This window comes from Lolium rigidum, chromosome 7 (genome assembly GCF_022539505.1).
Source record: "Lolium rigidum isolate FL_2022 chromosome 7, APGP_CSIRO_Lrig_0.1, whole genome shotgun sequence".
Taxonomy (NCBI): domain Eukaryota; kingdom Viridiplantae; phylum Streptophyta; class Magnoliopsida; order Poales; family Poaceae; genus Lolium; species Lolium rigidum.
Genome location: NC_061514.1, coordinates 359628885 through 359655580, shown reverse-complemented (window position 1 = coordinate 359655580; position 26696 = coordinate 359628885). Strand labels below are relative to the sequence as shown.

Here is a 26696-nt window from a genome sequence, read left to right as displayed (position 1 = left end):
TACTACAGTATTAGTGGTAGTAGTAATCCCAAATAGGGAGTCAAATGGAGACTTCTCCATAATGCAATAAAGTAGCAGACAGAAATAAAAACAGCACTTATAGTAAAAGTTTCCTTTACCATTTCCACTCTTCAATAGTGCTTCACTCCCCGGCAACGGCGCCAGAAAATAGTCTTGATGAACCACAAGTATATGGGGTGTATCATAGTACTTTGTATAAATAAGAGTGTCGAACCCAACGAGGAGCAGAACGTGTTGACAAGCAGTTTTGATCAAGGATTCACTGTAAACACTAGCAAACATGTTTTTAGGGGTATTTGATATTGTAAATAAATAAATTACGAGTAAATAAAAGACAGTAGTAATAATTGCAGCGAGTGACCCCATCCTTTCTAGAGCAAAGGACAAGCCAGTTTTTTTGCTTATGATGACTAAACGTTCCCGAGGACACACGGAAATTTCGTCAAGTGCTTTCGCTTCACGCAGCTGAATAATCTTCATTGGTTTGGTAAGTGTTGTGTGGGTGAACCTATGATAATGCACTACCCCTACTTGGACTAATGCATACTTGTGATTATACCCCTTGCAAGCATCCGCAACTACAAGAAAGTAATTAAGATAAATCTAACCGCAACCTTAAACTTTGAGATCCTACACTCCCTCGTGCACTGGTTTCCTAATGGGGGTTTAGGTTTCTGTAACTCCCGCAACCCCACAATTAGTAGCCAAATACACGATGCATTCCCCTAGGCCCATAAAGGTGAAGTATCATGCAGTCGATGTTCACATGACACCACTAGAAGAATAACACCACAACTTAAATATAAAACCATTAAATATTACTCAACACAGTTCCACTACTAACATCATGACTTCTCCCATGTTCTCAAAAACTAAACGAACTACTCACAAGAAATCATATGGATCATGATCAGAGGTGATATAATGATGAATAACAATCTGGACATAAACCTTAATCCAATTGTTTCACTCAATAGCATCAACTACAAGGAGTAATCAACACCAGGAAAGTTCCCCCCTATAAACTAGACAAGTATCAAACCCAGAATGTTACAGCGTGACGGAGTGGAGATGGCGGTGATGATGGTGATGGTGATGGTAGTGGAGATGATGATGATGATCCCGATGAATTCCAGCTCGATGACGGTGATGATGGCGATGATTTCCCTCCTCCGGCAAGCGATTTCCCCGGCAGATTTCTGCCTGGCGGAGAGCTTTTCTCTCTGTGTGGTTATTCGCCCCATAGCGACGGCGGAATATTTCTCGGTTTGCTCCCTCTTTGTTTAGGGTTCTCGGGGGATGAGATACGCGAAGACACGATGTCGGAAGTGGGCCAGGGCCACCACACCATGCCTAGGCGCGGCCAGGGGGTGACCCGCGCCTAGGGGTGGTGTGGGCCCCTCCTAGCCCACCTCAGGCTCCCCTTCTAGCTTCCTCCGGAATCTGGAAAAATACGAATTTCTGGGTATTTTCTAGAAATTGCTGTTCTTCAGAAATATGGTATCTTGGCGGTCCTTTTTTCTGCAGAATTCTGACTCCGGCAGTTAATTCTCCAATAATCATCAAACATGCAAAAATAGATGAAATAACATAAGTATCATCTCTAAATATGAAATATATCAATGAGTAATAGTAAAATATAATATAAACTAGTGATGCAATTTGGACGTATTAGTGGGCGTGCTAGCCAACATTTGGGACTCCATTTGCTGCCGACAGCAATTGGGCGCTCCCAGTGGGGGCCTTTTTTAGTGGGAACCCCCAAAAGGCCTTTTTGGGCTTTTCGCAGGCTCTAGAACATCCTACAGTCGGTGGCGCGCCTGCCCCTCGGCCATAAGGGCGTCCCAACGGGCTCTCTCCTCCACTAGTGCCACCGCCGCTCTTGCCGCCGCTTCCCCCATGGACGGTGTTCGGGCTCCTAATGGTCGGTGTCCCTCACCACAACTGCCATGGTGATCGCCATCGCCGCGGCCACCTCCCCTAGCTCATGGTTCTCCTGGTCCACCCACGAATGTTTCCGCCGCCTCGCTGGCACCACCTCCTCGTTACCCGCACGGTGAACCGCGGTCGGGGCCGACATCTCGTGTGCCTACCTGATGGCGAGTGATTTGGCACGTGCTTACACCTCCACCGCCAGGACTTGACGTCGATCCGCGTCCTGCGGCATGCTCTCGAACTGCTTGTCATCGTTGAAGTCAGCGAGGTCGTCATCATTGTCGCCGAGGTCGAGGAAGATGACGTCCACTGGCTGTGAAGGGCTTCCTATAACTACTGTAGTTGTGCCATCACTTCGGCGAGCATGGAGTTGGTTGCCGCTAGGTCCGCCTGGATGTCAGCGTGGGCCGCTGGTGGAGGCTAGCGGGGAAGAGACTAGAGGAATGCCCACTCTTGCTCCTCGGAGACGGCCACACACGTCTCCGCCTTCGCCTCCTCTCCCATGCCCTCTTGGTTTATCCAATAGAGCTCATCCTCGCGGGCATAGGCGGCGGTCTGCTCCGCCTCGAATGCCTCCCGCGCCTCGAGCACCACAATGTCTATGTCATCTAGATAGCAGGCTCGGGCAAATCCATGAAATAAATTGGCCATGGTTTGTATCTAGGGTTTGCCCTAGCCTGTCATCTACGCCATCCATTTATATAGACACGACAAGGTGGGAATCACCGTTTCGCTTGCCCGCTGTTTCCCGCGTAGGTGAAACGGCGGCCAAGCTCTCCAATCGCCCGACCGCGCGCGGGAATCCACCACCCTCTTGCTGGAACCAGTAATCACTGGCAGCGGTACTCGACAGGACGCTAATCGTCATTAACGACCTTGACAGCCTAAACAAATGAGTCATCATGTTGGGCTACCCGACGCAAATGGACACACGGTCCTATTCAGCCGATTTCCTTTCCACGGCTTGGCCAAAACGGACACAACCGATCACCTAGGTGACCGGAGTGCGTCGGACCGTTGGAGATGCCGTAACTCCAACTTTCCCCTTTTGTTAGCTACATCGACACCACCCTCACCTGGGTGAGTCCCCTGAACAAAGATGCTCCTGGACCTTCATTCAAAGAGCCACATAAAGGTCAAAGCCACTGATAAGCCTAACAAAATCTATACTCAATTCTGATATGCCTTTATGATAATCGGAAATTTATGTTGTCCCAACATAGCCGGTCCCAAGCCCGGGTAAAGGAGGAGGGTTGTGATAGGCTTGGCAAGCCAACATAAAAAACCCGCAATGGATAAAGTGGCGCCAGGCTTCTGGCATTCTTTGTGATAAGTGAGTGCCAAAAAAGCTAGAAGGCAAGTTCTATAGGACAGCGGTTCGACGCACAATGTTGTATGGCGCTGAGTGTTGGCCGACTAAAAGGCGGCATGTTCAACAGTTAGGTGTCGCGGAGATGCGCATGTAGAGATGGATGTGTGGCCACACGAGGAAGGACCGACTCCGGAATGATGATATACGAGATAGAGTTGGGGTAGCACCGATTGCAGAGAAGCTTGTCCAACATCGTCTAAAATGGTTTGGGCATATTCAGCGCAGGCCCCCAGAAGTTCCGGTGCATAGTGAATGCCTAATGTCAAGAGAGGACTAGGTAGACCGAATTTAACATGGGAGGTGTCCGAAAAGAGAGATCTGAAGGACTGGAATATCAACAAAGAACTAGCTATGGAAAGAGCCGCGTGAAAACTTGCTATCCATGTGCCAGAATTATGAGTTGTTGTTGTTCTATTTTTGCCATTTCCATTCCTCTCGCACGATGGATAGTGCTTGGTAGTTATTCAGAGTATACGTTGGCACAGTATAGTTTATATTGGTCCCTTTTTTCTATCTAACACGTCTGCTAAAATTTGCCATGCATCTCCAGGAGCATGCAGGACTTAAAATTGTGCTGCAGCTGACCAATTCTCTCTTTTCTTATCACTTCCTTGAAGGATTGGCAATTATCTAGATAGCATAGGGTTTCTGAAACTGTTCCTGAAACATGGTGGTTGGCGGTGCAGGTAATTCATCCCTTCCGAGGAAGGAGCAAGTCTTAATAACTCTAGTGCTACTGTATAAATCATCTAGGCTTGAGAACTCAAAGAACATTCGATCAGAGAATTGTGTGAACGCTCACTACAGGAATGGATGCATACGCCGACGGCCAGCTGCCCTCGGCGTAGCCACGCCTGGCCCTCGGCATAGGCTACGCCGACGGCAGCCCTCGGCGTATGGCGTCGGTGTTTAGGTCCCTCGGCATAGACAATATTGCCGTCGGCGTAGCCCGGCCCTCGGCGTAGCACGCTACGCCGAGGGCAAAACCGTCGGCATACAAATTTTAAAAATTTGAATTTTCATTTTTCCAAAAAAAATTCAAAAAAAAAATTCGAAAAAAAATAAATTTTTTTATATGCCGAGGGCTTTGCCGTCGGCATAGAGTTTTAAAATTTTTAAAATTTTAATTTTTTTACACCATTTTTTCTTTTTTTTACTTGTTTATCGTTCACCCATACACTTTTAACTCTAACTACACTTAATCCTAGGTCAAATTACAATCATTGTTAAACTTCCCAGCCGGTCACCCATCCTCACACTACTCCAACCCCAGCACGCTTAACTTCTTGGTTCCATTCGGATGAGCTTTCCTTAATGAATTGACACCTTACTGATAATAATAGTCTATCAACCCTATTAACCCTTGCACCGTGATGTCACAACTCTTTATTTTTTAATTCCAAAAAATTACTTAAGTAAACAACAATGAATATATAAGTAACAATGAATAATAATATTGAATTCAAATAACAATAAAATAATTTTATTTTTTGGTTTTTTCTATTTAATATGGAATAATTAATATCTTTAAATCGAAAAACTGAAATTCCACAAATAATATGTCTAAATCGATCAGAAAAATGAGAGGAATCTAAATATAACATCCATATCATCATTTGAACCTAAAAATGTGATATGTGGTGTGGAGGCGGTGTCCTACCACTACGCGGAGGTCTCGCGCAATACTAAAATACGCCTCATGTAGCTGCTTCACAAAAAAAAACTCGTTTTGGCACCCCGAAAATGAAAAAACCATCGCCCATGGGTCGTATTGGAAATCCGCTCCCGGGGCCATGCCTTCCTTCCCAGGGACCACGCATGTGCCAAATATGGCCTCGTTCCGACAAACTATGCGGTGTCACAGGCCATTTCCTACTCATTTGCCCTAAAAGCCATAGAACTCCGGACCTGATAGCTCTGTTTGTGAAGGGTTTTCCAAAATAATTGCCGTATCCTAATTCCAATTTTTGGAGTGGTTACTAGAACACATAAAATGACGCCATGCGGCTCCAAGGGATTTTCTAACTTAGTTTAAATTGCCATCCGGCCAAAATGGGCCCCCACGGAGATGCGGTATGGCCGTACCGGCGCGCTCGGTGCACCCGTTCACCATCGCGCTAAACGGAAAAAAATTTAGCACATAAATTGATGTGTTGTAGACCTAAAAATATTTTTCCCGGAATTTATTGAGCGACGGAAAGTGTACCCCTAGTTCAAATCCGGTCACTTTCCGGCGGATTCGGCGGGACACAGCAGGAAGCCGCAGGGATTTTCAGATAGCTAGCACACACATATGGAATGTGATATGTGGTGCGGAGGCGGTGTCCTACTAGTACATGGAGGTCTCGCGCAATACAAAAATACGCCCCATGTAGCTGGTTCACAAAAAAAACCCGTTTTGGCACCCCGAAAATGAAAAAACCATCAGCCATGGGTCGGATTGGAAATCCTCTTCCGGGGCATTGCTTCCCATCCCAGGGACCACGCACGTGCCAAATATGGCCTCGTTCCGACAAACTATGCGGTGTCACGGACCGTTTCCTACTTATTTGCCCTAAAAGCCATAGAACTCCGGACGTGATAGCTCTGTTTGTGAAGGGTTTTCCAAAATAATTGTTGTATCCTAATTCCGTCTTTTGGAGTGATTACTAGGACACATAAAATGACGCCATGCAGCTCCAAGGGATTTTCTAACTTAGTTTAAATTGCCATCCGGCCAAAACGGGCCCCCACGGAGATGCGGTATGGCTGTACTGGGCGCGCTGTTGCACCCATTCACCATCGTGCTAAACGGAAAAAATTTAGCACATAAAGTGATGAGTTGTAGACCTAAAAACATTTTTCCCAGAATTTATTGAGCGACGGAAAGTGTACCCCTAGTTCAAATCCGGTCACTTTCCAGCGGATTCAGCGGGACACAGCAGGAAGCCGCAGGGATTCCCAGATAGCTAGCACGCACATATGACATGTGATATGTGGTGCGGAGGCGGTGTCCTACTACTACGCGGAGGTCTCGCGCAATACAAAAATACGCCTCATGTAGCTGGTTCACAAAAAAACCCGTTTTGGCACCCCGAAAATGAAAAAACCATCGGCCATGGGTCGGATTGGAAATCCGCTTCCGGGGCATTGCTTCCCATCCCAGGGACCACGCACGTGCCAAATATGGCCTCGTTCCGACAAACTATGCGGTGTCACGGACCGTTTCCTTCTCATTTCCCCTAAAAGTCATAGAACTCCGAACTTGATAGCCCTGTTTGTGAAGGGTGTTCCAAAATAACTGCCGTATCCCAATTCCGTCTTTTGGAGTGGTTACTAGGACACATAAAATGACGCTACGCGGCTCCGCGGGATTTTCTGACTTCGTTTAAATCGCCATCTGGCCAAAACGGGAACCCGATGACATATAAGAAAGTGTTTGAATTGTTACTATATTAACATGATATACATGATTCAAATATGCATGATTTTGACATAAACGGATAGAGGATGTTTTTCTGAACATTTTGATACCTTATACGCATTTTTCTGATATCATATGAACTAGTTATGATTTTTACAAAATTAGACAAATTTGACAAATAGTCTACGCCGAGGGTGGCCGTCGGCGTAGCCCTGTCTACGCCTAGGGCCAAGCATATGCCGAGGGCTGCCCTCGGCGTAGACTTCGCTACGCCGACGGCAACGATACGCCGAGGGTGAGACTCGCTGGCTGGCCGTGCCGGGCCATACGCCGACGGCCCCGACATTTGGCCGTCGGCGTGTGCCACGGCCCTCGGCGTACGTCGCCATTCCTGTAGTGGCGCTGAAGCTTGGTTGCAGTTTCTTACCCTAGTTCTTCTGATCCCAAATGAAGCATTTGCAATGCTCGCAATCCAGGATTTGCTGCAGCAGCATATATACAGTTTCTGAAGAAAACGAGCAGAGTTGTGAAAGAGATAATTTAAAGAAAAAGAGTTGGAAAGGGACAGAATTGTGTGAATTCTGTGGAGCGTCAGAATCGTTGGAACATCTGCTCTTTACATGCCCTCTGGCCGAATATATGTGGAATGTTTCCTGTGTTTCTCTGGGAATATATTTGAAGCCTTCTTCTTTTAATGATTTATATCAAGGTTGGTATGCTGCTTCTTCAGGTAGAGATAGGAAGTTACTTTTAATTGGTACCGCCGCTTTATTTTGGACTATTTGGAAAACACGAAATAGATCATGTTTCCATTTTTCAAGGATTAGACCTGGTGATCCGACTAATGTGATTTTTTACTTATGCAATATCTTGAATGATTGGGCGACTTTGCAGAAAGGCGTTCTACGAAAGGTGTTGCAGATGGGAGCCAGTAAAATAGCGAAGGTGGCTCATGAAGTATTTTGTCGCCGTCATGGTTGGGGCCCTGACATCTTGAGGCTTTGCGACCCACGGGAATGACGTCTTCATGTTAAAATGCTATGATCTCCACTTGCGACATGCTTTTAGATGTGTCTAGTGTAACTCCGGTTATCCCCCGAAAAATGTTACTCCCTCCGGTCGGATATAATCGACGCGGAGGGAGAATAGCCCATGCATGTAATTAGTGGGTGGATGCGTCAATTAATAAAGTCCAGAGGTAGTAGATGCTACTGTCTAAAAGTTTGGTCGTTTTTGTTCTTTGAACGGAAAATTATTTTTGGTGTAAGGGTAGTAAAGTCTGGAAGTTAGCCAGCTTTACTGTGATGGAAGTACTTGTAAGCAGGAGCTGAATCTGACTATCTCAATTTCAGAAATGAAATTGGAGCCGGAAGGCCCTTTTCTCGAAAAAAAAAAACGAGCAGTATGTCATTGTTTGCCTCATAGACTTGCAGCTGTGCATGGCCATTGACGTTCCATGTAGTTTGAGCATCGTCAAATCTGAGTGCTACCATGCATTGATGCATATACAGTTTCTGAAGAAAACAAGCTCCGGAGGTTTCTGGTGAAGTGTTTAATGACATTACACAAGGTCGCCACAAGTACTATCCATGTCGTCGACTGTGCAGTTGGCGACGGCCGCCTCCTTTTGCTCCTCCTCGTCCATGGTGTCCGACATGGCCTTTCCCCTCGTCTCCGGCAGGCATGCGGCGAACATCCCGAAGCAGCCGATGAGGAGGCCGAAGACGCCGAAGGAGAGGAAGCTCTTGTGGCGTCCCAGCGCGACGAGCACGGGCGCCGCCACGCCGCCCAGCACGAGCGCCTGCCGCACGAGCCCCACCGCGGAGTTGCGCACGGACGTGGGGAAGAGCTCGATGGAGTACATCATGATAACATTGAACGCGGTGCACGTAGCGGAGAAGGACACCAGCTCGGCGGCCATCCTCGCCGCGCCCTGCGGGATGACGACGCACGCTAGGCTGCACAGCCCGGCCACCGCGGTGAGCCCGATCACGGAGCTCCGCCGGTTGATCCTACCCATGAGGAGCCACGAGAGGATGGAGGACGGCAGCTCGGCCAGCGCGTTGTACATGACGCTCAGGTACAGGTTGGAGCCCAGGTTGCCGACGTTGAGTGGCATGCCGTAGTAGACCGTGCCGACGCCGAAGCTGGCCGTCATGATCGCCGCCAGCCTGCGGAGCGCCCACGGGCGCTCCCACATCGAGCGCAGCGTGGCGAACACGCTGTTGCTGTCACTACCGCCGCTCGTCCCGGCCGCGTCAGCTTGCATCGTGCAGGCGTGCAGCATGGAGAAGCTGGACGTGATGCTGTTGCCGTTGAGCGACGCGATCTGCTGCAGCGTCTCGATGGCGTCCTGCTTCCGGCCGCGCACCAGCAGCCACCGTGGAGATTCCTGGACGAGGAGGTAGATGAGGATGGAGTAGCAGAGGGAAGGTATGGACGTCCACAGGTACATGTTCCGCCAAGACGCGTCCCGGAACGTGTAGGCCAGCGCCGGGAGCGAGAGGAACCCGAGGGTGAAGCAGAAGAACCCGGCCACGCACACCGTGTCGCGCCACTTCTTCCCCACGAGCTCCGTGGATAGGACCATCGTGCACGTGCCCACCATGGACCTGCCGAACCCGGACACGAAACGCAGGGCGGCGTACGCCCACACGTTCGGCGAGAAGGCGGTGAGCACGCCGGCGACGGACATGGTCACTATGGATGTGAGCAGCATCTTCCTGCGGCCCAGGAGCGAGTCGGCGAGTGTGGTGAGGAGGAAGCCGCCGGCGAGGCAGCCGGCGAAGAACGAGGACGCTGGGAGGGAGACGAGCGCCGGGCCGGCGCACTTGAGTGACCACTCCGAGACCACCGATGTCACGGCCGGGCGGTCCCACGCCCACGCACCGGCCGGGAGCGCGCACGGCGAGGCCGCGGCTGACGAGCACGACGCGTCGCCGCCGGTGCAGTGCCACAACGGCTCGGCGTCGGTGAACACTGAGATGAACACCTGCTGCGCGTCGAAGGCCCAAGCGAAGGCCAGCAGGACGGCCTTGAGGAGCTGCCCGGCGCCGGTGGTACCCATGTACGTCTCGATCGTGTCGTCGATCGACGGTGCCTTCGCCAGCTTGGCTCTGTGGTTTGCTAGGAGCGGGGCGGTGGCCGTGTCAGCCATTGGGACGTTGAAACACGTGACTACGTGAGTGCTTTCGTGTGCTGTGCCTCTAGCTTATCTTGCCTTCTTGCAGTCGCAAGTTGAGTCGGAGACGATGCCAATCGCGGTGTTTTATACTGGCCTGATAGTGTGCGTCAGCGCCCCAGAGTACACTGACCGATCCTCTCAAGATTTTAACACCCATGATAGACTGCTGCTGTATAATATTGGCGGGCTGAATTATTCAAGATTGAATAAAATGACGCAGTGCCACACAATCACGCACATGTCGAATTAGTGTGGTCGAGCTATTAATTACTAGCAATTTAGCATTTGATCCCAAATCCAATTCGGCTCTCAAAAGCATGTACTCATGTGAAAAAACAGTTTTCGAATGTCAAAAGTATATGAAAAGAATGCCTGTGTCACTTGGTTATGTACAAACATTTATGGAGATTACACAAATATTATGAGATTTTTTTAAAATAATATTGTTTTTACTAATTTCCACTAATAATACGTTATTCAAAAATATTCAAATGAGTGACTCAGTCGGCGCCATAGCTGGTGATCGGCTAGAAGGCCGCCGATTATGTCACGGGTCAGACAGACATCTAGCCTTGCGTCAGATGGCAGGCCCGGTCGGCCACCGCGCCACCGATCGGCGGAGCAGACGTCGGCATGACCTTATCAGGCGTAGTGGCCGCCGATGGGCCTACGTGCCACCACTGTCAGCATGATCACCACACAATGTATTTAGCATGTTAGTTGACTAGTGTTTTCACGCTAAATTGTTCTGCCTTCGTCTCCCGCATTCTCCGCCAACCTTTTCCCCGCCTGCCCCTCTCCCGCCAACCCTTTTTCTTGCCACCCCTCTCCCATCAACCTATTTCCGGCCACCCTTCTCCCGCCAATCTATTTCCCGCCAATTTATCTCCGGGTTGTTGGTGCGGCGATCTTGCAAAGGTGAAGAAGTTGGAAGATTTCTTTGATAAGTTTGGCATGAAGTTTTTCATGTGTGCATACTATGATCATGTTGAACTGGCAAGCTCGGCATATCCTAGGCCTCCGCTATGTTGTAAGCAAGGGGAATAGGCATATTGTTCGTTTCATTTTTTGTTTGAAGTAACGTTCTTATTTTGGTTGCCGTCTCCACCACTCAACATCTGGTACCAGTGGATTGACACGGAGCAACCTAAGTGGGTGGCCGAAGAGATTGAGGATAGGCATTGCCGAGCATGGGCCGACTTTAAGGAGGAGGAGGCCGAGGAGGCTACTGCAAAGGTGAAAGCGGCGCGAGAGAGGTGGCTGAAAACCATTGCGAGGAGCAATGATAGTGGCTTGATGACTAGAGGAAGAGCCTAGCGGACGAGAAGGTGAAGTTGGAGGAGAAGGAACATGTGCGGAAGGAGCTCCGTGAGGCAGAGAGGCTCCAGAAGAGAGAAAGAGTTGCTCAGCCGAAGGCAGTTGAAGAATGTGGTGACAAGACTAGAGAATGACCACGATGAGCGGAATCAGAACCACTAGATTTCTGTGCTAATAGCAACATATCTTAATTTCAAAATTTAAGTGTAGCGGTCTAGTTTTATTTAAGTTTTAGTTTTGCTTTGTAGCTTAATTTCAATTGGACTGTACCGTTGTACCTATAAAACCCCCCACATCATTTCGTTGTAGATCAGTGTGTTCTTTCCAAGATGAATCTCCCACATATTTTTCACGAATGGATGGCCAAACCTCTTCAAGAGAGTAGCGCTTAGTTATGTGGGAGAGTAAGAAAGACACATTCAAGGAGTTCATCAATAGTGATGCCTTACTTATTAAGGTGGGTAAGGAATTTGAGGGTTGGTCGGTTGGAATTCCATCCAAGAAGATGCATGCTCATAGCCCCCGAGAAATAAGGTACACTCTTATCAGGTTGAATGAGAAATTGAAGAAACTTACATGGAAGGATGATGAAGGAAAGCAACTGCTCTTCGAAAATCCATTCACGTGGGCACATGAGAGCCTTGAAGTGTGCAAAGCATCTCCGTGCTATGGCCGTGCTATGACCTTGAGTCACCCGAAGAACAACACCACCACCATCACGCAGCACCACCACCACCAACACCATGCATACTACACCAACACCAAACTCCATGACTTCATCACAATTGCTCCAAATCTGCAGCAACAAATTTCCTCCAAACGGTAGCCCTGAAAGGAATATTCCTGAGAGGCAATAATAAAGTGGTTATTATCGTATTCCATGTTTAAAATAGATGTTTATTTCTCATGCTAGAATTGTATTAGCCGGAAATGTTAATACATGTGTGTCTAATAAACAAATAAGAGTTCCTAGTAAAGCCTCTCGTTTAACTAGCTTGTTGATTAACTGATGATCAAGGTTTCCTGATGTGATGAACACACCGAAGTAAGTATAGAAATACGATCGAGTCATTAAGTTTACATTGCTATATCAAATACATATGAAGTAGCCCTAATCCTTTGACCATTAACGGTGGTGCCCGTGGGTGTCGTAGTCCATGTTGGAGGTGTTGTGGGGGCTTCCCCGCTCAGATGATGGCGACGTATGCGTTGCCACGCCCTTGGGGGCATCATCTTTGCATACATACATCGGCTAGACATACGTGTGAATAGCTGTGGTGGTTGGGCGTTGGTATTTGCGTGCTTATCACATGGGGACCAAGATGGAGGGGCATGGCTTCTACCATCTATGACGCTGAGTCTCGGTGGCATGATGCAGCGGGGTCTCGTCGTTGGGCGTGTGACGATGGACACGTGTAGGGAGGTGGCGCTGTTTGGCGTCGACAGCGAGTACACCAAACATTATGTGGATATGTACCTAAAAATTTATGGGTGGTTCGATGGAGGTGATGACATTTGTCGTGTGTGCATGATTTACTCGTTAAGAGTCTACTAGACCAGATGAATTCTCCCGTTTTTCTTAGAGGGTGTCTCGACATATGCGATGTTCCCAGCTCCTAATTGATGAGGGGTTTTCACATTTTCAGGGCACAAGGCCTTGTTGGTATGTTTTTCTCTATGTCTGGTATGTAGATGTTGCATGATGGATAAGATTTTCTAAGGTATGAACTTTGTTAGTTATTTGATGGTTGTAAAATACGCCACTTTTTCTCGCGTTTAAACCCTTAGCTAAGTCAAGAAATTGACTAATTTACCTCTCAGCTTGCTACTAATGACTAATTAATGCAAATATATACAATATCTTCTATTTTTGAATGGTGTGGAGAAAATCATGTCATAATGACAAATGGACCTGCAATTACTGAATAAAATCGTGTCAAGAGTACAGAAAAGTTGACTACGCTCAAAGAGGCAGTTCCATGGGCTTTAACGGGCATCAGTACGGGCAAGCCCGCCCGTACCATGTCCCGTAGCCTTCCCGAGGTTAAACCCTATAAGTTCTGTGAAGGACCCAACGCTATAAAGAGATCCATTCGTCGCCAAACAGAGCCGCAATGCATCAGATCCATCTACACCACACCGAAGGAGATCCACTGACATAGTTCATCCATTCCATCTCCAATATCCTCCATAGCCATAGCCATCACCATTGTAATAGAGATCTCCTTGAGAATTGGCGACCATTGTAAGAATATTTTGACTTCAATCCAAGTATTTGCCACAATGATTTATATCTTTGTTATTGATCTTGATATTATGTGTGAGTAGTCCTCATGGACTGCGGGTTGAGGTGAATCCTCGCAGCGTTCATGTGCATCTAATCTTATTATATGTGTAAGGATTGAATAGGAGTTTTGCAATCTTGTATCCTTGTCTCTTTGCCTCGTTTTGATGATCTGCAGGTACCATATCATTCGGATCGATCAAGGTAAGAGGTGAGATGAGTGGAGAACGGCGTGCTACCGCGAAACCTCAGTGACATAAAGGGAAAGTAATGGTACATGTTTAGTGATTCATTCGGTATCACGTCACAATAATCCAGCTTAATGCTTTGGTCTGTATTCATATGCTTAATAACTGTTGTTGCTCGCGGCTGCGAGAATAGTGGTTGGACCAAGAGGCTCTTGTCACCTCTGGCTTTAGGGGCAAGATTATTTACGGATGTGCTGCTCACAAATCTCTTATCTCTATTTTATTTATTACACATTTGCGCTTCAATTATGTATGTATGCATAGCTGCAGGAGAAACCTTAACCCTGGTCTATTTTTCATCATTGAACACAACCCCCTTAAAAGTAAACTAGATAGGTCTGGTAAACATAAAATCAAATTAACTAGCAAGTCTTGTAGACGTTTCCTTTACACCATTTTAGTAGTGCTGTCCAAGGTTCGATTAAACCTAGGTCTACTAGGGAAAATGCTTATCATACTACAATCCGTAATCCAGATCGAAGGTATCAACATTTTTTCCGGCGCCGTTACTGGGGAAGCAATTTCGCTATTCTGGTAAGGTTATTAGATACCTTGTTAGTCAGTTTTATTTTTGTTTTAAGTTTTTATTTATTTTTATTAGTTTACTATTTTATTCTCTACTTAAAAACCCAAAAAAATTAGTTACTTGTTCTTTTACAATCATATGAGAAAATGCGAAAATGATAATCACCATGCCAGAAAAGGAGCTTGGGAAATATGTTATCCCTAATGATGATAATATGATATCCCCAATGATGATTTTATTCGTGCACCCATAACTCAACTCGCTGTTACAGTGGAGAACCATGAAATTAAGCCTAACCTTTTGAGTTTGGTTCAGCAGAACCAATTTGTAGGCTTAGCGGCTGAGAACTCAGGTATGCACTTGAATACATTCAGTGAAATATGTGACATGATGCGCATTAAAGATGTTGACCCCAATGCGGTAAAATTAAGCGTGTTTCCTTTTTCACTAAGAGGAAAAGCAAAAGAATGGTTGCTAGCTTTGCCTAAAGACACTATTACTTCATTGGATGAATGTACTAATATATTCATGACTAAGTTTTTCCCACCAGCAAAGACTATGTATCTGCATTCTAACATTGTAGGTTTTAGACAAGAAGACCGCGAGCCACTAGCGCTTGCATGGGAAAGGATGAAAGAAGCCACCATGAACTGTCCAAGGCATGGAATGGAGGACTGGTTAATTTTGCACTTATTTTATAATATCCTTAACCCAATGTCAACGTCTATGCTTAATACTGCAGCCGGAGTAACGTTCATAAGCAAGCCGGTTGAACTGGCAAGAAGACTCCTAGATGATATGCAGAGCAACCATTCCCAATGGAAAGTAGAAAGATCCTCCTCAAGAAAGGTGAATTGAATCACCGAAGGTAAAAATGAAGAGCTTACTTCAAAGGTAGATGAGCTTTAAAATATTCTAAAGGGTAAGGAAAATACCTAAGTTAATGCCATCACCAATTCTAATTTTGAGGAAGTAGACTTCATAGCAAGAAATCCTTATAACCCTGCATGGAAGAGTCAAAACTATGGCTCTAATTTTCCAAAGCAATATACTAATACTGCAGGAGTTCCAAATAATAATTACACTAATGGTAGTGGAGCAAGCAATGATAATGTTTCAATTGAAAATACTTTCAAAAAATTTGTGCATGCTCAAACTGAATAGAATAGCACCCTTACAAAGCATACTGAAAATCACAACACTATGTTAGGGAATTTATCTAATCAATATGTTTCTTCTGTTCAAGTTCTACAGGAAAGGACAAAGATCACTGAGGCACAATTGAGAAAGATAGTTGAAAACCAAACTATAATACTTGCAAGATTTACAGGTAAGCCAGAACCAAACCCCGTTGAAGATCTCAAGATGATGAGGATCGACAAAGAAGGAGATGCACCTGAAGAACTGGACTATAGCAATGATTCAACACCAGAATACTTCATGGAAGATCTAGTGAAGATGATCACAGTCAAGCATCCCGGAGTCGATGAAGGAAATGGTACCATGTACCGCCAATTTATTCATGAAGTAGCATGCAAAGTTCGTGAGTTAGAACAACAATATAAGAAGCTAGCTGAAAAACTCCAAGCTAAGCTTGATGATATATTTGAGCCCACTATTAAAATCCATATTCGAACGAATGAGGCGGATGCACTTTGTGATCTTGGTGCAAGCATCCCCACAATTCCAAAAATCTTATTTGATAAGTTAAGAATGGGGACATTTAAAACTACTGAGCTAAGACTTCACTTAGCTGATTCAACTTATAGACAAACTGTAGGTATTAAAGATAATATTGTATTAGAAATTAAAGGATGTCCTGCTCTTATTGATCTTGTTATCGTGGACATGCCTGAAGATCATATAGCTCCTATAATATTAGGAAGGACATTTCTTATAACTATAAAATCTCTAATCGATTTGCATGAAGGAAACGTGAGAATTGGACTACCATCCAAATACCCATTCGTAGTACACTTCCCTAGAAAGAAGAAGGCCAAACATGATGATAATGGGATCATCACCTTGAAAGCTAATTACTTTGGAGTAGGTCGCTTCCACTTCCAAAATCTAGGTGACAACCATCTTGGTCAAGCTAATTGACCTTAACTAGAAACGCTTCATGGGAGGCAACCCATACTTAATAAGAAAATTCTATCTAGTTTTTGTTTATGTTTATATTTTCTTGTTTGTTTTTGTTTTTAATAAAGAGTGTTCATGAGATCCTTTGGGAAAGAGGAGAAGAAATAGTAGCAATGCCTTTCGATTTTATATACAAACAGTTGAACATTCTTGAAATATTATATACTGCTGTTTTTCCTTAGTCATTTTCGAGGTAAAGTTGATGTGCAAGGGCATATGAAGGAATGCACAGAAATTAAAAGTTTCGCAGGTTCCAGTAAATTTAATGACCATCGGTACGGTGGCATCCGGCCGTACCACACGCCTGTACCACATTTTCAGCCGAGAAAGAGAAAAGTTGGAAGTTTCGTCAAAATCATCCGCAAGTTTAGCGGCCATCGGTATGGGCAAACCATACCATACCACCCGGCCGTACCACCTCGACGACGAAACTCAAAATTTTCGGTAAGGAACCAGTAACTTTCACGGCCATCAATACGGGGGATACGATCGTACCGCGCGACCGTACCAAGTGGATCGTCTTAACCCAAGGCGGCTGCACCCAGTACGGGCAGGATACGCCCGTACCGTCTGCCCGTACCGCGTGTCATACACGACTAATAGGCAGGGAAGAGGTATACCTAATCATATTTTCATATCCTCTCTCTCTCTTCCTCCTCCAAACTCAAAACCTACTCCATTGGATCTCCAAATTCGTTTGTTTTTATTCGGTTTCTCACACTCCATCGAAATATGGTATGTTTCTCCTCTGATCCCAAACTTTTTATCCGCGAATCCATGCTCTAGCTTTTGCCATTATCAATCTAGACTTAGGTCATATTATAAACTTAATAACCCTAATGAGCATGCTAGACTTGGAAATTTGAGGAGAATATTTTATAAGACGTGTAGAGGATGATCATATGTCTATTTCTATTGGATCTGATTTTAATTTTGTTAAATTTTTTAATTTTTTCTTAAGATACTTAATTGCTAATTACTTTTTAGATGAACACAAAGAGTCGCTCGCGTGACGTGGTTGCACAGGCTGCACTACCGGTTGAGGACACCCTGGTTCGCTCGGTATCGAGTTCGATGACCGACGTCATCTCAACCGTTTCAACCGTCTCAAGGACCGTGAGATCAAGCCGACAAAATGGGCATGCCCCCATATTCTGAACCAACTAGGCTCAAGCTTTGATTTCAATACTATTTGCAACAATGTTGGTTTGGTACACTTTGTTTTTCAGGAGGCTGCCACCTATCGCCGCTTGACACTCGAGTTCCTCAGCACCCTGAAGCATAATGTGGGACAGTAGAACAACTCTGAGGAGAATCAACCCGAAGTTGACCGGATATCATTTCGTTTGATGAACCGTGAGTATCAGCTGACTCTAGATGAGTGGTGCAACTACTTTGGCTTTGAGAATAGCACTGATGCGTGCAGTCGACACGTCCGTTGGGAACCCCAAGAGGAAGGTGTGATTTAATGGAGGCATGAACCCACTATCGAGCATAAATACTCCCTCTTGGAGTCACAAGTATCAACTTGGCCAGAGCCTCTACTAGCAACGGAGAGCATGCAAGAACATAAATAACATATATGATAGATTGATAATCAACTTGACATAGTATTCAATATTCATCGGATTCCAACAAACACAACATGAAGGATTACAAATAGATGATCTTGATCATGATAGGCAGCTCACAAGATCTAACATGATAGCACAATGAGGAGAAGACAACCATCTAGCTACTGCTATGGACCCATAGTTCAGGGGTGGACTACTCACACATCGATCCGGAGGCGATCATGGCGATGAAGAGACCTCCGGGAGATGATTCCCCTCTCCGGCAGGGTGCCGGAGGCGATCTCCTGAATCCCCCGAGATGGGATTGGCGGCGGCGGCGTCTCTGTAAGGTTTTCCGTATCGTGGCTCTCGGTACTGGGGGTTTTGCGATGAAGGCTTTAAGTAGGCGGAAGGGCAGGTCAAGGGGCGTCACGAGGGGCCCACACGCTAGGGCCGCGCGGCCAGCACCTGGGCCGCGCCGCCCTGTTGTGTGGCCACCTCGTGGCCCCACTTCGTTTCCTCTCCGGTCTTCTGGAAACTTCGTGGAAAAATAGGACCCTGGGCGTTGATTTCGTCCAATTCCGAGAATATTTCCTTACTAGGATTTCTGAAACCAAAAATAGCAGAAAACAACAACTGGCTCTTCGGCATCTCGTCAATAGGTTAGTGCCGGAAAATGCATAATAATGACATATAATGTGTATAAAACATGTGAGTATCATCATAAAAGTATCATGGAACATAAGAAATTATAGATACGTTTGAGACGTATCAAGCATCCCCAAGCTTAGTTCCTACTCGCCCTCGAGTAGGTAAACGATAACAAAGATAATTTCTGAAGTGACATGCTATCATAATCTTGATCATACTATTGTAAGCATATGAGATGAATGCAGCGATTCGAAGCAATGATGAACATAATGAGTAAACAAATGAATCATATAGCAAAGACTTTTCATGAATAATACTTTCAAGACAAGCATCAATAAGACTTGCATAAGAGTTACTCATAAAGCAATAAATTCAAAGTAAAGGCATTGAAGCAACACAAAGGAAGATATAAGTTTCAGCGGTTGCTTTCAACTTAAACATATATATCTCATGGATAATTGTCAACACAAAGTAATATAACAAGTGCAATAAGTAAACATGTAAGAATCAATGCACACAGTTGACACAAGTGTTTGCTTCTGGGATAGAAAGAAGTAGGCAAACTGACTCAACAATAAAGTAGAAGATAGGCCCTTCGCAGAGGGAAGCATTGATTACTATATTTGTGCTAGAGCTTTTCATTTTGAAAACAAGAAACAATTTTGTCAACGGTAGTAATAAAGCATATGTGTTATGTATAAGACATCTTATAAGTTGCAAGCCTCATGCATAGTATACCAATAGTGCTCGCACCTTGTCCTAATTAGCTCGGATTAACACGGATTATCATTGCATAGCATATGTTTCAACCAAGTGTCACAAAGGGGTACCTCTATGCCGCCCGTACAAAGGTCTAAGGAGAAAGCTCGCATTGGATTTCTCGCTTTTGATTATTCTCAACTTAGACATCCATACCGGGACAACATAGACAACAGATAATGGACTCCTCTTTAATGCATAAGCATTCAACAACAATTAAAATTCTCATAAGAGATTGAGGATTAGTTGTCCACACTCGAAACTTCCACCATGGATCATGGCTTTAGTTAGCGGCCCAATGTTCTTCTCTAACAGTATGCATACTCAAACCATTTGATCATGAAAATCGCCCTTACTTCAGACAAGACGAACATGCATAGCAACTCACATGATATTCAACAAAGGTAAAAGAGTTGATGGCGTCCCCAGAAACATGGTTACCGCTCAACAAGCAACTTATTAAGAAATAAGAAATATAAGTACATATTCTTCACCACAATAGTTTTTAAGGCTATTTGTCCCATGAGCTATATATTGCAAAGGCAAAGAATAGAATTTTAAAGGTAGCACTCAAGTAATTTACTTTGGAATGGCAGAGAAATACCATGTGGTAGGTAGGTATGGTGGACACTAATGGCATAGTTTTGGCTCAAGGATTTGGATGCATGAGAAGAATTCCTCTCAATACAAGGCTAGGCTAGCAAGGTTGTTTGAAGCAAACTCAAGTATAAAAGGTGCAGCAAAGCTCACATATGAACATATTGTACTCTATGTAGTTATGCATTAATGAGTACAAGGTACAGGATGCAAGAGCTTAAACATGATCTATATGAGCACAACAATTGCCAAGTATCACATTATTCAAGACATTAAACCATTTACCACATGCGGTATTTTCCGTTTCCAACCATATAACAATGAATGAAATAGTCCAACTTTCGCAATGAACATTAAGATAAAACTAAGAACACATGTGTTCATACGAAACAGCGGAGCGTGTGTCTCTCCCAAACAAAGAATGCTAGGATCCGATCTTATTCAAACAAAAACAAAAACAAACAGACGCTCCAAGTAAAGCACATAAGATGCGACGGACTAAAAATATAGTTTCACTTGAGGAACCTGATAAGTTGTCGATGAAGAAGGGATGCCTTGGGCATCCCCAAGATTAGACGCTTGAGTCTTCTTAAAATATGCAGGGATGAACCACGGGGGCATCCCCAAGCTTTGACTTTTCACTCTTCTTGATCATATTGTATCATCTTCCTCTCTTGACCCTTGACCCTTGAAAACTTCCTCCACACCAAACTCGAAACAAACTCATTAGAGGGTCAGTGCATAATTCATATATTCAGAGGTGACATAATCATTCTTAACACTTCTGGACATTGCACAAAGCTACTGGAAGGTAATGGAACAAAGAAATCCATCAAACATAGCAAAACAGGCAATGCGAAATAAAAGGCGAGAATCTGTCAAAACGAACAGTCCGTAAAGACGAATTTTAAAGAGGCACCAGACTTGCTCAGATGAAAATGCCCAAATTGAATGAAAGTTGCGTACATATCTGAGGATTACGCACGTAAATTGGCAGATTTTTTTAAATTTTCTACAGAGACTACTGCTCAAATTTGTGACAGCAAGAAATCTGTTCCTGCGCAGTAATCCAAATCTAGTATTGACTTTACTATCAAAGAATTTACTTGGCACAACAATGCAAATAAAATAAAGATAAGGAGAGGTTGCTACAGTAGTAACAACTTCCAAGACTCAAATATAAAACAAAGTGCAGAAGTAAAATAATGGGTTGTCTCCCATTATTTTAACGCCTTTCAGCTAGGCGCAGAAAGTGTATATCAAGTATTGTCAAGAGACGAAGCATAAACATCATAATTTGTTCTAATAATAGAATCATAAGGTAACTTCATTCTCTTTCTAGGGAAGTGTTCCATACCTTTCTTGAGAGGAAATTGATATTTAATATTACCTTCCTTCATATCAATGGTGGCACCAACAGTTCGAAGAAAAGGTCTTCCCAATATAATGGGACAAGATGCATTGCATTCAATATCCAAGACAACAAAATCAACGGGGACAAGGTTATTGTTAACCATAATATGAACATTATCAATCCTCCCCAAAGGTTTCTTTATAGCATTATCAGCGAGATTAACATCCAAATAACAATTTTTCAATGGTGGCAAGTCAAGCATATCATAAATTTTCTTAGGCATAACAGAAATACTTGCACCAAGATCACATAAAGCATTACAATCAAAATCATTGACCCTCATCTTAATGATGGGCTCCCAACCATCTTCCAACTTCCTAGGAATAGAGGTTTCAAGTTTTAGTTTCTCTTCTCTAGCTTTTATCAGAGCATTTGTAATATGTTTTGTAAAGGCCAAATTTATAGCACTAGCATTGGGACTTTTAGCAAGCTTTTGTAAGAACTTTATAACTTCAGAGATGTGACAATCATCAAAGTCTAAACCATTATGATCTACAGCAATGGGATCATTGTCCCCAATATTTTGAAAAATTTCAGCAGTTTTATCAATTTCAACAGTTTTAGCAGTTTCAGGCAATTTTGCACGCTTTGCACTAGGAGTAGTAACATTGCCAACACCAATTATTTTACCATTGATAGTAGGAGGTGTAGCAACATGTGAATCATTAACATTACTAGTGGTGGTAATAGTCCAAACTTTAGCTACATTATTCTCTCTAGCTAGTTTTTCGTTTTCTTCTCTTTCCCACCTAGCATGCAATTCGGCCATCAATCTAATATTCTCATTAATTCGAACTTGGATGGCATTTGCTGTAGTAACAATTTTATTATCAATATCATTATTAGGCATAACTTTCAATTTTGAAAGATCGACATCAGAGGCAAGTCTATCAACCTTAGAAGCAAGAATATCAATTTTATCAAGCTTTTCTTCAACAGATTTGTTAAAAGCAGTTTGTGTACTAATAAATTCTTTAAGCATGGCTTCAAGACCAGGGGGTACACTCCTATTATTGTTGTAAGAATTATTACCATAACTATTACCATTAGCAGCAGGATATGGCCTATAGTTGTTACCAGAATTATTCCTATAAGCATTGTTGTTGAAATTATTATTTTTAATGAAGTTCACATCAACATGTTCTTCTTGGGCAACCAATGAAGCTAAAGGAACATTATTAGGATCAACATTAGATCTACCATTCACAAGCATAGACATAATAGCATCAATCTTATCACTCAAGGAGGAGGTTTCTTCAACATAATTTACCTTCTTACCTTGTGGAGCTCTTTCCGTGTGCCATTCAGAGTAATTTATCATCATATCATCAAGAAGCTTTGTTGCCGCCCCCAAAGTGATGGACATAAAGGTACCTCCAGCAGCTGAATCCAATAGGTTCCGCGAAAAAAAATTCAATCCTGCATAAAAGGTTTGGATGATCATCCAAGTAGTCAGTCCGTGGGTTGGGCAATTCTTTACCAAAGATTTCATTCTTTCCCATGCTTGAGCAACATGTTCATTATCTAATTGCTTAAAATTCATTATGCTACTTCTCAAAGATATAATTTTAGCGGGAGAATAATATCTACCAATAAAAGCATCCTTACATTTAGTCCATGAATATATACTATTTCTAGGCAGAGATAGCAACCAATCTTTAGCTCTTCCTCTTAAAGAGAAAGGAAACAATTTCAATTTTATAATGTCACCATCTACATCCTTATACTTTTGCATTTCACATAGTTCAACAAAATTATTAAGATGGGCAGCAGCATCATCAGAACTAACACCGTAAAATTGCTCTCTCATAACAAGATTCGATAGAAGCAGGTGTTTAATTTCAAAGAATTCTGCTGTAGTAGCAGGTGGAGCAATATGTGTGCATAAGAAATCATTATTATTTGTGCTAGTGAAGTCACAAAACTTAGTATTCTCAACAGTACCCAGTTTAGCAGTAGTAAATAAAGCAAACTAAATAAAGTAAATGCAAGTAACTAATTTTTTTGTGTTTTTGATATAGAGAACAAGACAGTAAATAAAGTAAAACTAGCAACTAGTTTTTTTGTGTTTTTGATATAAGAAGCAAACAAAGCAGTAAATAAAATAAAGCAAGACAAAAACAAAGTAAAGAGATTGGAAGTGGGAGACTCCCCTTGCAGCAGTGTCTTGATCTCCCGAGCAACGGCGCCGTAAAAGAGCTTGATGCGTGCAATCGACACGTCCGTTGGGAACCCCAAGAGGAAGGTGTGATGTGTGCAGTAGCAAGTTTTCCTCGTAAAGAAACCAAGGTTTATCGAACCAGTAGGAGCCAAGAAGCACGTTGAAGGTTGATGGCGGTGGAGTGTAGTGCGGCGCAACACCAGTGGATTCCGGCGCCAACGTGGAACCCGCACAACACAATCACAGAACTTTGCCCCAACGTAACGAGTGAGGTTGTCAATCTCACCGACTTGCCGTAAACAAAGGATTAAACGTATTGTGTGGAAGATGGTGATTGTTTGCGAAGAACAAGTAAAAAACAATTGCAAGAGATTGTATTTCAGATGTAAAGAATAGGACCGGGGTCCACGGATCACTAGTGGTGTCTCTCCCATAAGATAAGCGGATGTTGGGTGAACAAATTACAGCTTGGTCAATTGACAAATAAAGAAGGCATAACAATGCACATACATATATCATGATGAGTACTATGAGATTTAATCAGTGGCATTACGACAAAGTACATAGACCGCTATCCAAGCATGCATCTATGCCTAAAAAGTCCACTTTCAGAGTTATCATCCGAACCCCTCCAGCATTAAGTTGCAAACAACGGACAATTGCATTAAGTATGGTGCGTAATGTAATCAACACAAATATCCTTAGACAAAGCATCGATGTTTTATCCCTAGTGGCAACAAGACATCCACAACCTTATAACTTTCCGTCACCGTCCTGCATTTAATGGAGGCATGAACCCACTACCGAGCATAAATACTCCCTCTTGGAGTCACAAGTATCAACTTGGCCGAGCCTCTACTAGCAACGGAGAGCATGCAAGAACATAAATAACATATATGATAGATTGATAATCAACTTGACATAGTATTCAATATTCATCGGATCCCAACAAACACAACATGAAGGATTACAAATAGATGATCTTGATCATGATAGGCAGCTCACAAGATCTAACATGATAGCACAATGAGGAGAAGACAACCATCTAGCTACTGCTATGGACCCATAGTCCAGGGGTGGACTACTCACACATCGATCCGAGGGCGATCATGGCGATGAAGAGACCTCCGGGAGATGATTCCCCTCTCCGGCAGGGTGCCGGAGGCGATCTCCTGAATCCCCCGAGATGGGATTGGCGGCGGCGTCGTCTCTGTAAGGTTTTCCGTATCGTGGCTCCCGGTACTGGGGGTTTCGCGACGAAGGCTTTAAGTATGCGGAAGGGCAGGTCAAGGGGCGTCACGAGGGGCCCACACGCTAGGGCCGCGCGGCCAGCACCTGGGCCGCGCCGCCCTGTTGTGTGGCCACCTCGTGGCCCCACTTCGTTTCCTCTCCGGTCTTCTGGAAGCTTCGTGGAAAAATAGGACCCTGGGCGTTGATTTCGTCCAATTCCGAGAATATTTCCTTACTAGGATTTCTGAAACCAAAAACAGCAGAAAACAAAGAATCGGCTCTTCGGCATCTCGTCAATAGGTTAGTGCCGGAAAATGCATAATAATGACATATAATGTGTATAAAACATGTGAGTATCATCATAAAAGTAGCATGGAACATAAGAAATTATAGATACGTTTGGGACGTATCAAGCAACACCCCCAACCGCTATGCATGCTTTACTCTAAATCCATCTCCTATCATATATTTTAATAGGATGAGTGTATCTAGCACACTCCCCGAGGGAAATTATATTGAGTTCCCTGCTATTCTCTATTTGTACTATGCACGTGGTGATTTCACAAGACTAAATGAAGAGGACATGATGATACTCACAAAGGTAGTGTTCCCAGACAACAACATCCGTCCAAACTTGAGCGCCCTTCTCAGCATCTACCTGAACCACCATGCACTTGAAGCTCGGGGCCCCATATGTGGAGGAGCAGTCATCACCATCCTGACAAGAGGACTTAACATCAACGTGAGTAATTTACGAGCATTGGAAGGCCCTCGCCGTTTTGGTTTTACTACTCTGAATGCATGTGAAATGGTTAGAAAGATAAATGGTAGATTGTACTTCATCATACCGGGAGATGATCACTTGATTGCTGCCCCTCTGCCTAATGGCATATTCTCTCTCGAGGATGGGCATTTGCATTATGATGCGTAGGTCGAGGCAAATATACCACAACAACAAAATGAACCTGAAGGAGAAGAGGAGTTGAACACGAACATGCAGGACCAGAACAGGAGCAACATCCACTCCACGACTTCACCACCTATCAGGACATGTACGTGCTCGAAGGAACCATTGAGAACCTGAGCAACCTCGTCATCAACCTTCGAGACACCACCACCGACCTCAATTCCAAGTTCACTCATTGGAGCGGCCAATGAAACTTTGGGAATTATCCTCCACCACAATCAGCTCAACAAGAGGGCTTGCAAAAGCCTAAGCTTGGGGATGTGTTTCTCAATAATTTTTATATGTGTTTAATAAATTTGTACTCTAGCTCTTTGAAAGAGTTTTTAAACACTCGTGTTGGTCTGTTCCAACACTTTGCTTTTTTTTTTTGCTTTTTATTTGCTTTCTATTTTTAGTTTGTTTTCCTTTTTTAGTTCCTTACTTTGTCGCCAATCTTTTCCTTTTTCCTTTCAATCCTAATTCACAAAAATACAAAAAGATTTTTCCGTTTATCCTTGTTCTTGAAAAATCTAAATTGCATTTGCCTCTTTGCTTTGATATTATTAATGAGAGAGATTTACCAAGAGTTTTGAAGGAACACATCATAAGGAACAGAAATATGAAGTTGATACGTCTCAAACGTATCTATAATTTCTTATGTTCCATGCTACTTTTATGATGATACTCACATTTTTCTACACATTATATGTCATTATTATGCATTTTCCGGCACTAACCTATTGACGAGATGCCGAAGAGCCGATTCTTGTTTTCGCTGTTTTTGGTTTCAGAAATCCTAGTAAGGAAATATTCTCGGAATTGGACGAAATCAACGCCCAGGGTCCTATTTTTGCACGAAGCTTCCGTAAGTCCGAGGGAGAGACGAAGTGGGGCCACGAGGTGGTGACACACCAGGGCGGCGCGGCCCGGACCCCGGCCGCGCGGCCTCGTTG

The 26696-nt window shown here is 44.0% G+C and overlaps 1 protein-coding gene across 1 annotated transcript; it reads right to left on the bottom strand.

The window, feature by feature from the left end:
• Positions 1-8167: 8167 nt before the first annotated feature.
• LOC124669278 (organic cation/carnitine transporter 2-like) lies at positions 8168-9946 on the bottom strand. Its single transcript, XM_047205920.1, has one exon. The coding sequence runs from the start codon at positions 9886-9888 to the stop codon at positions 8293-8295; it is 1596 nt and encodes a 531-aa protein (XP_047061876.1). The 5' UTR covers positions 9889-9946; the 3' UTR covers positions 8168-8292.
• Between the last annotated feature and the right edge of the window lie 16750 nt (positions 9947-26696).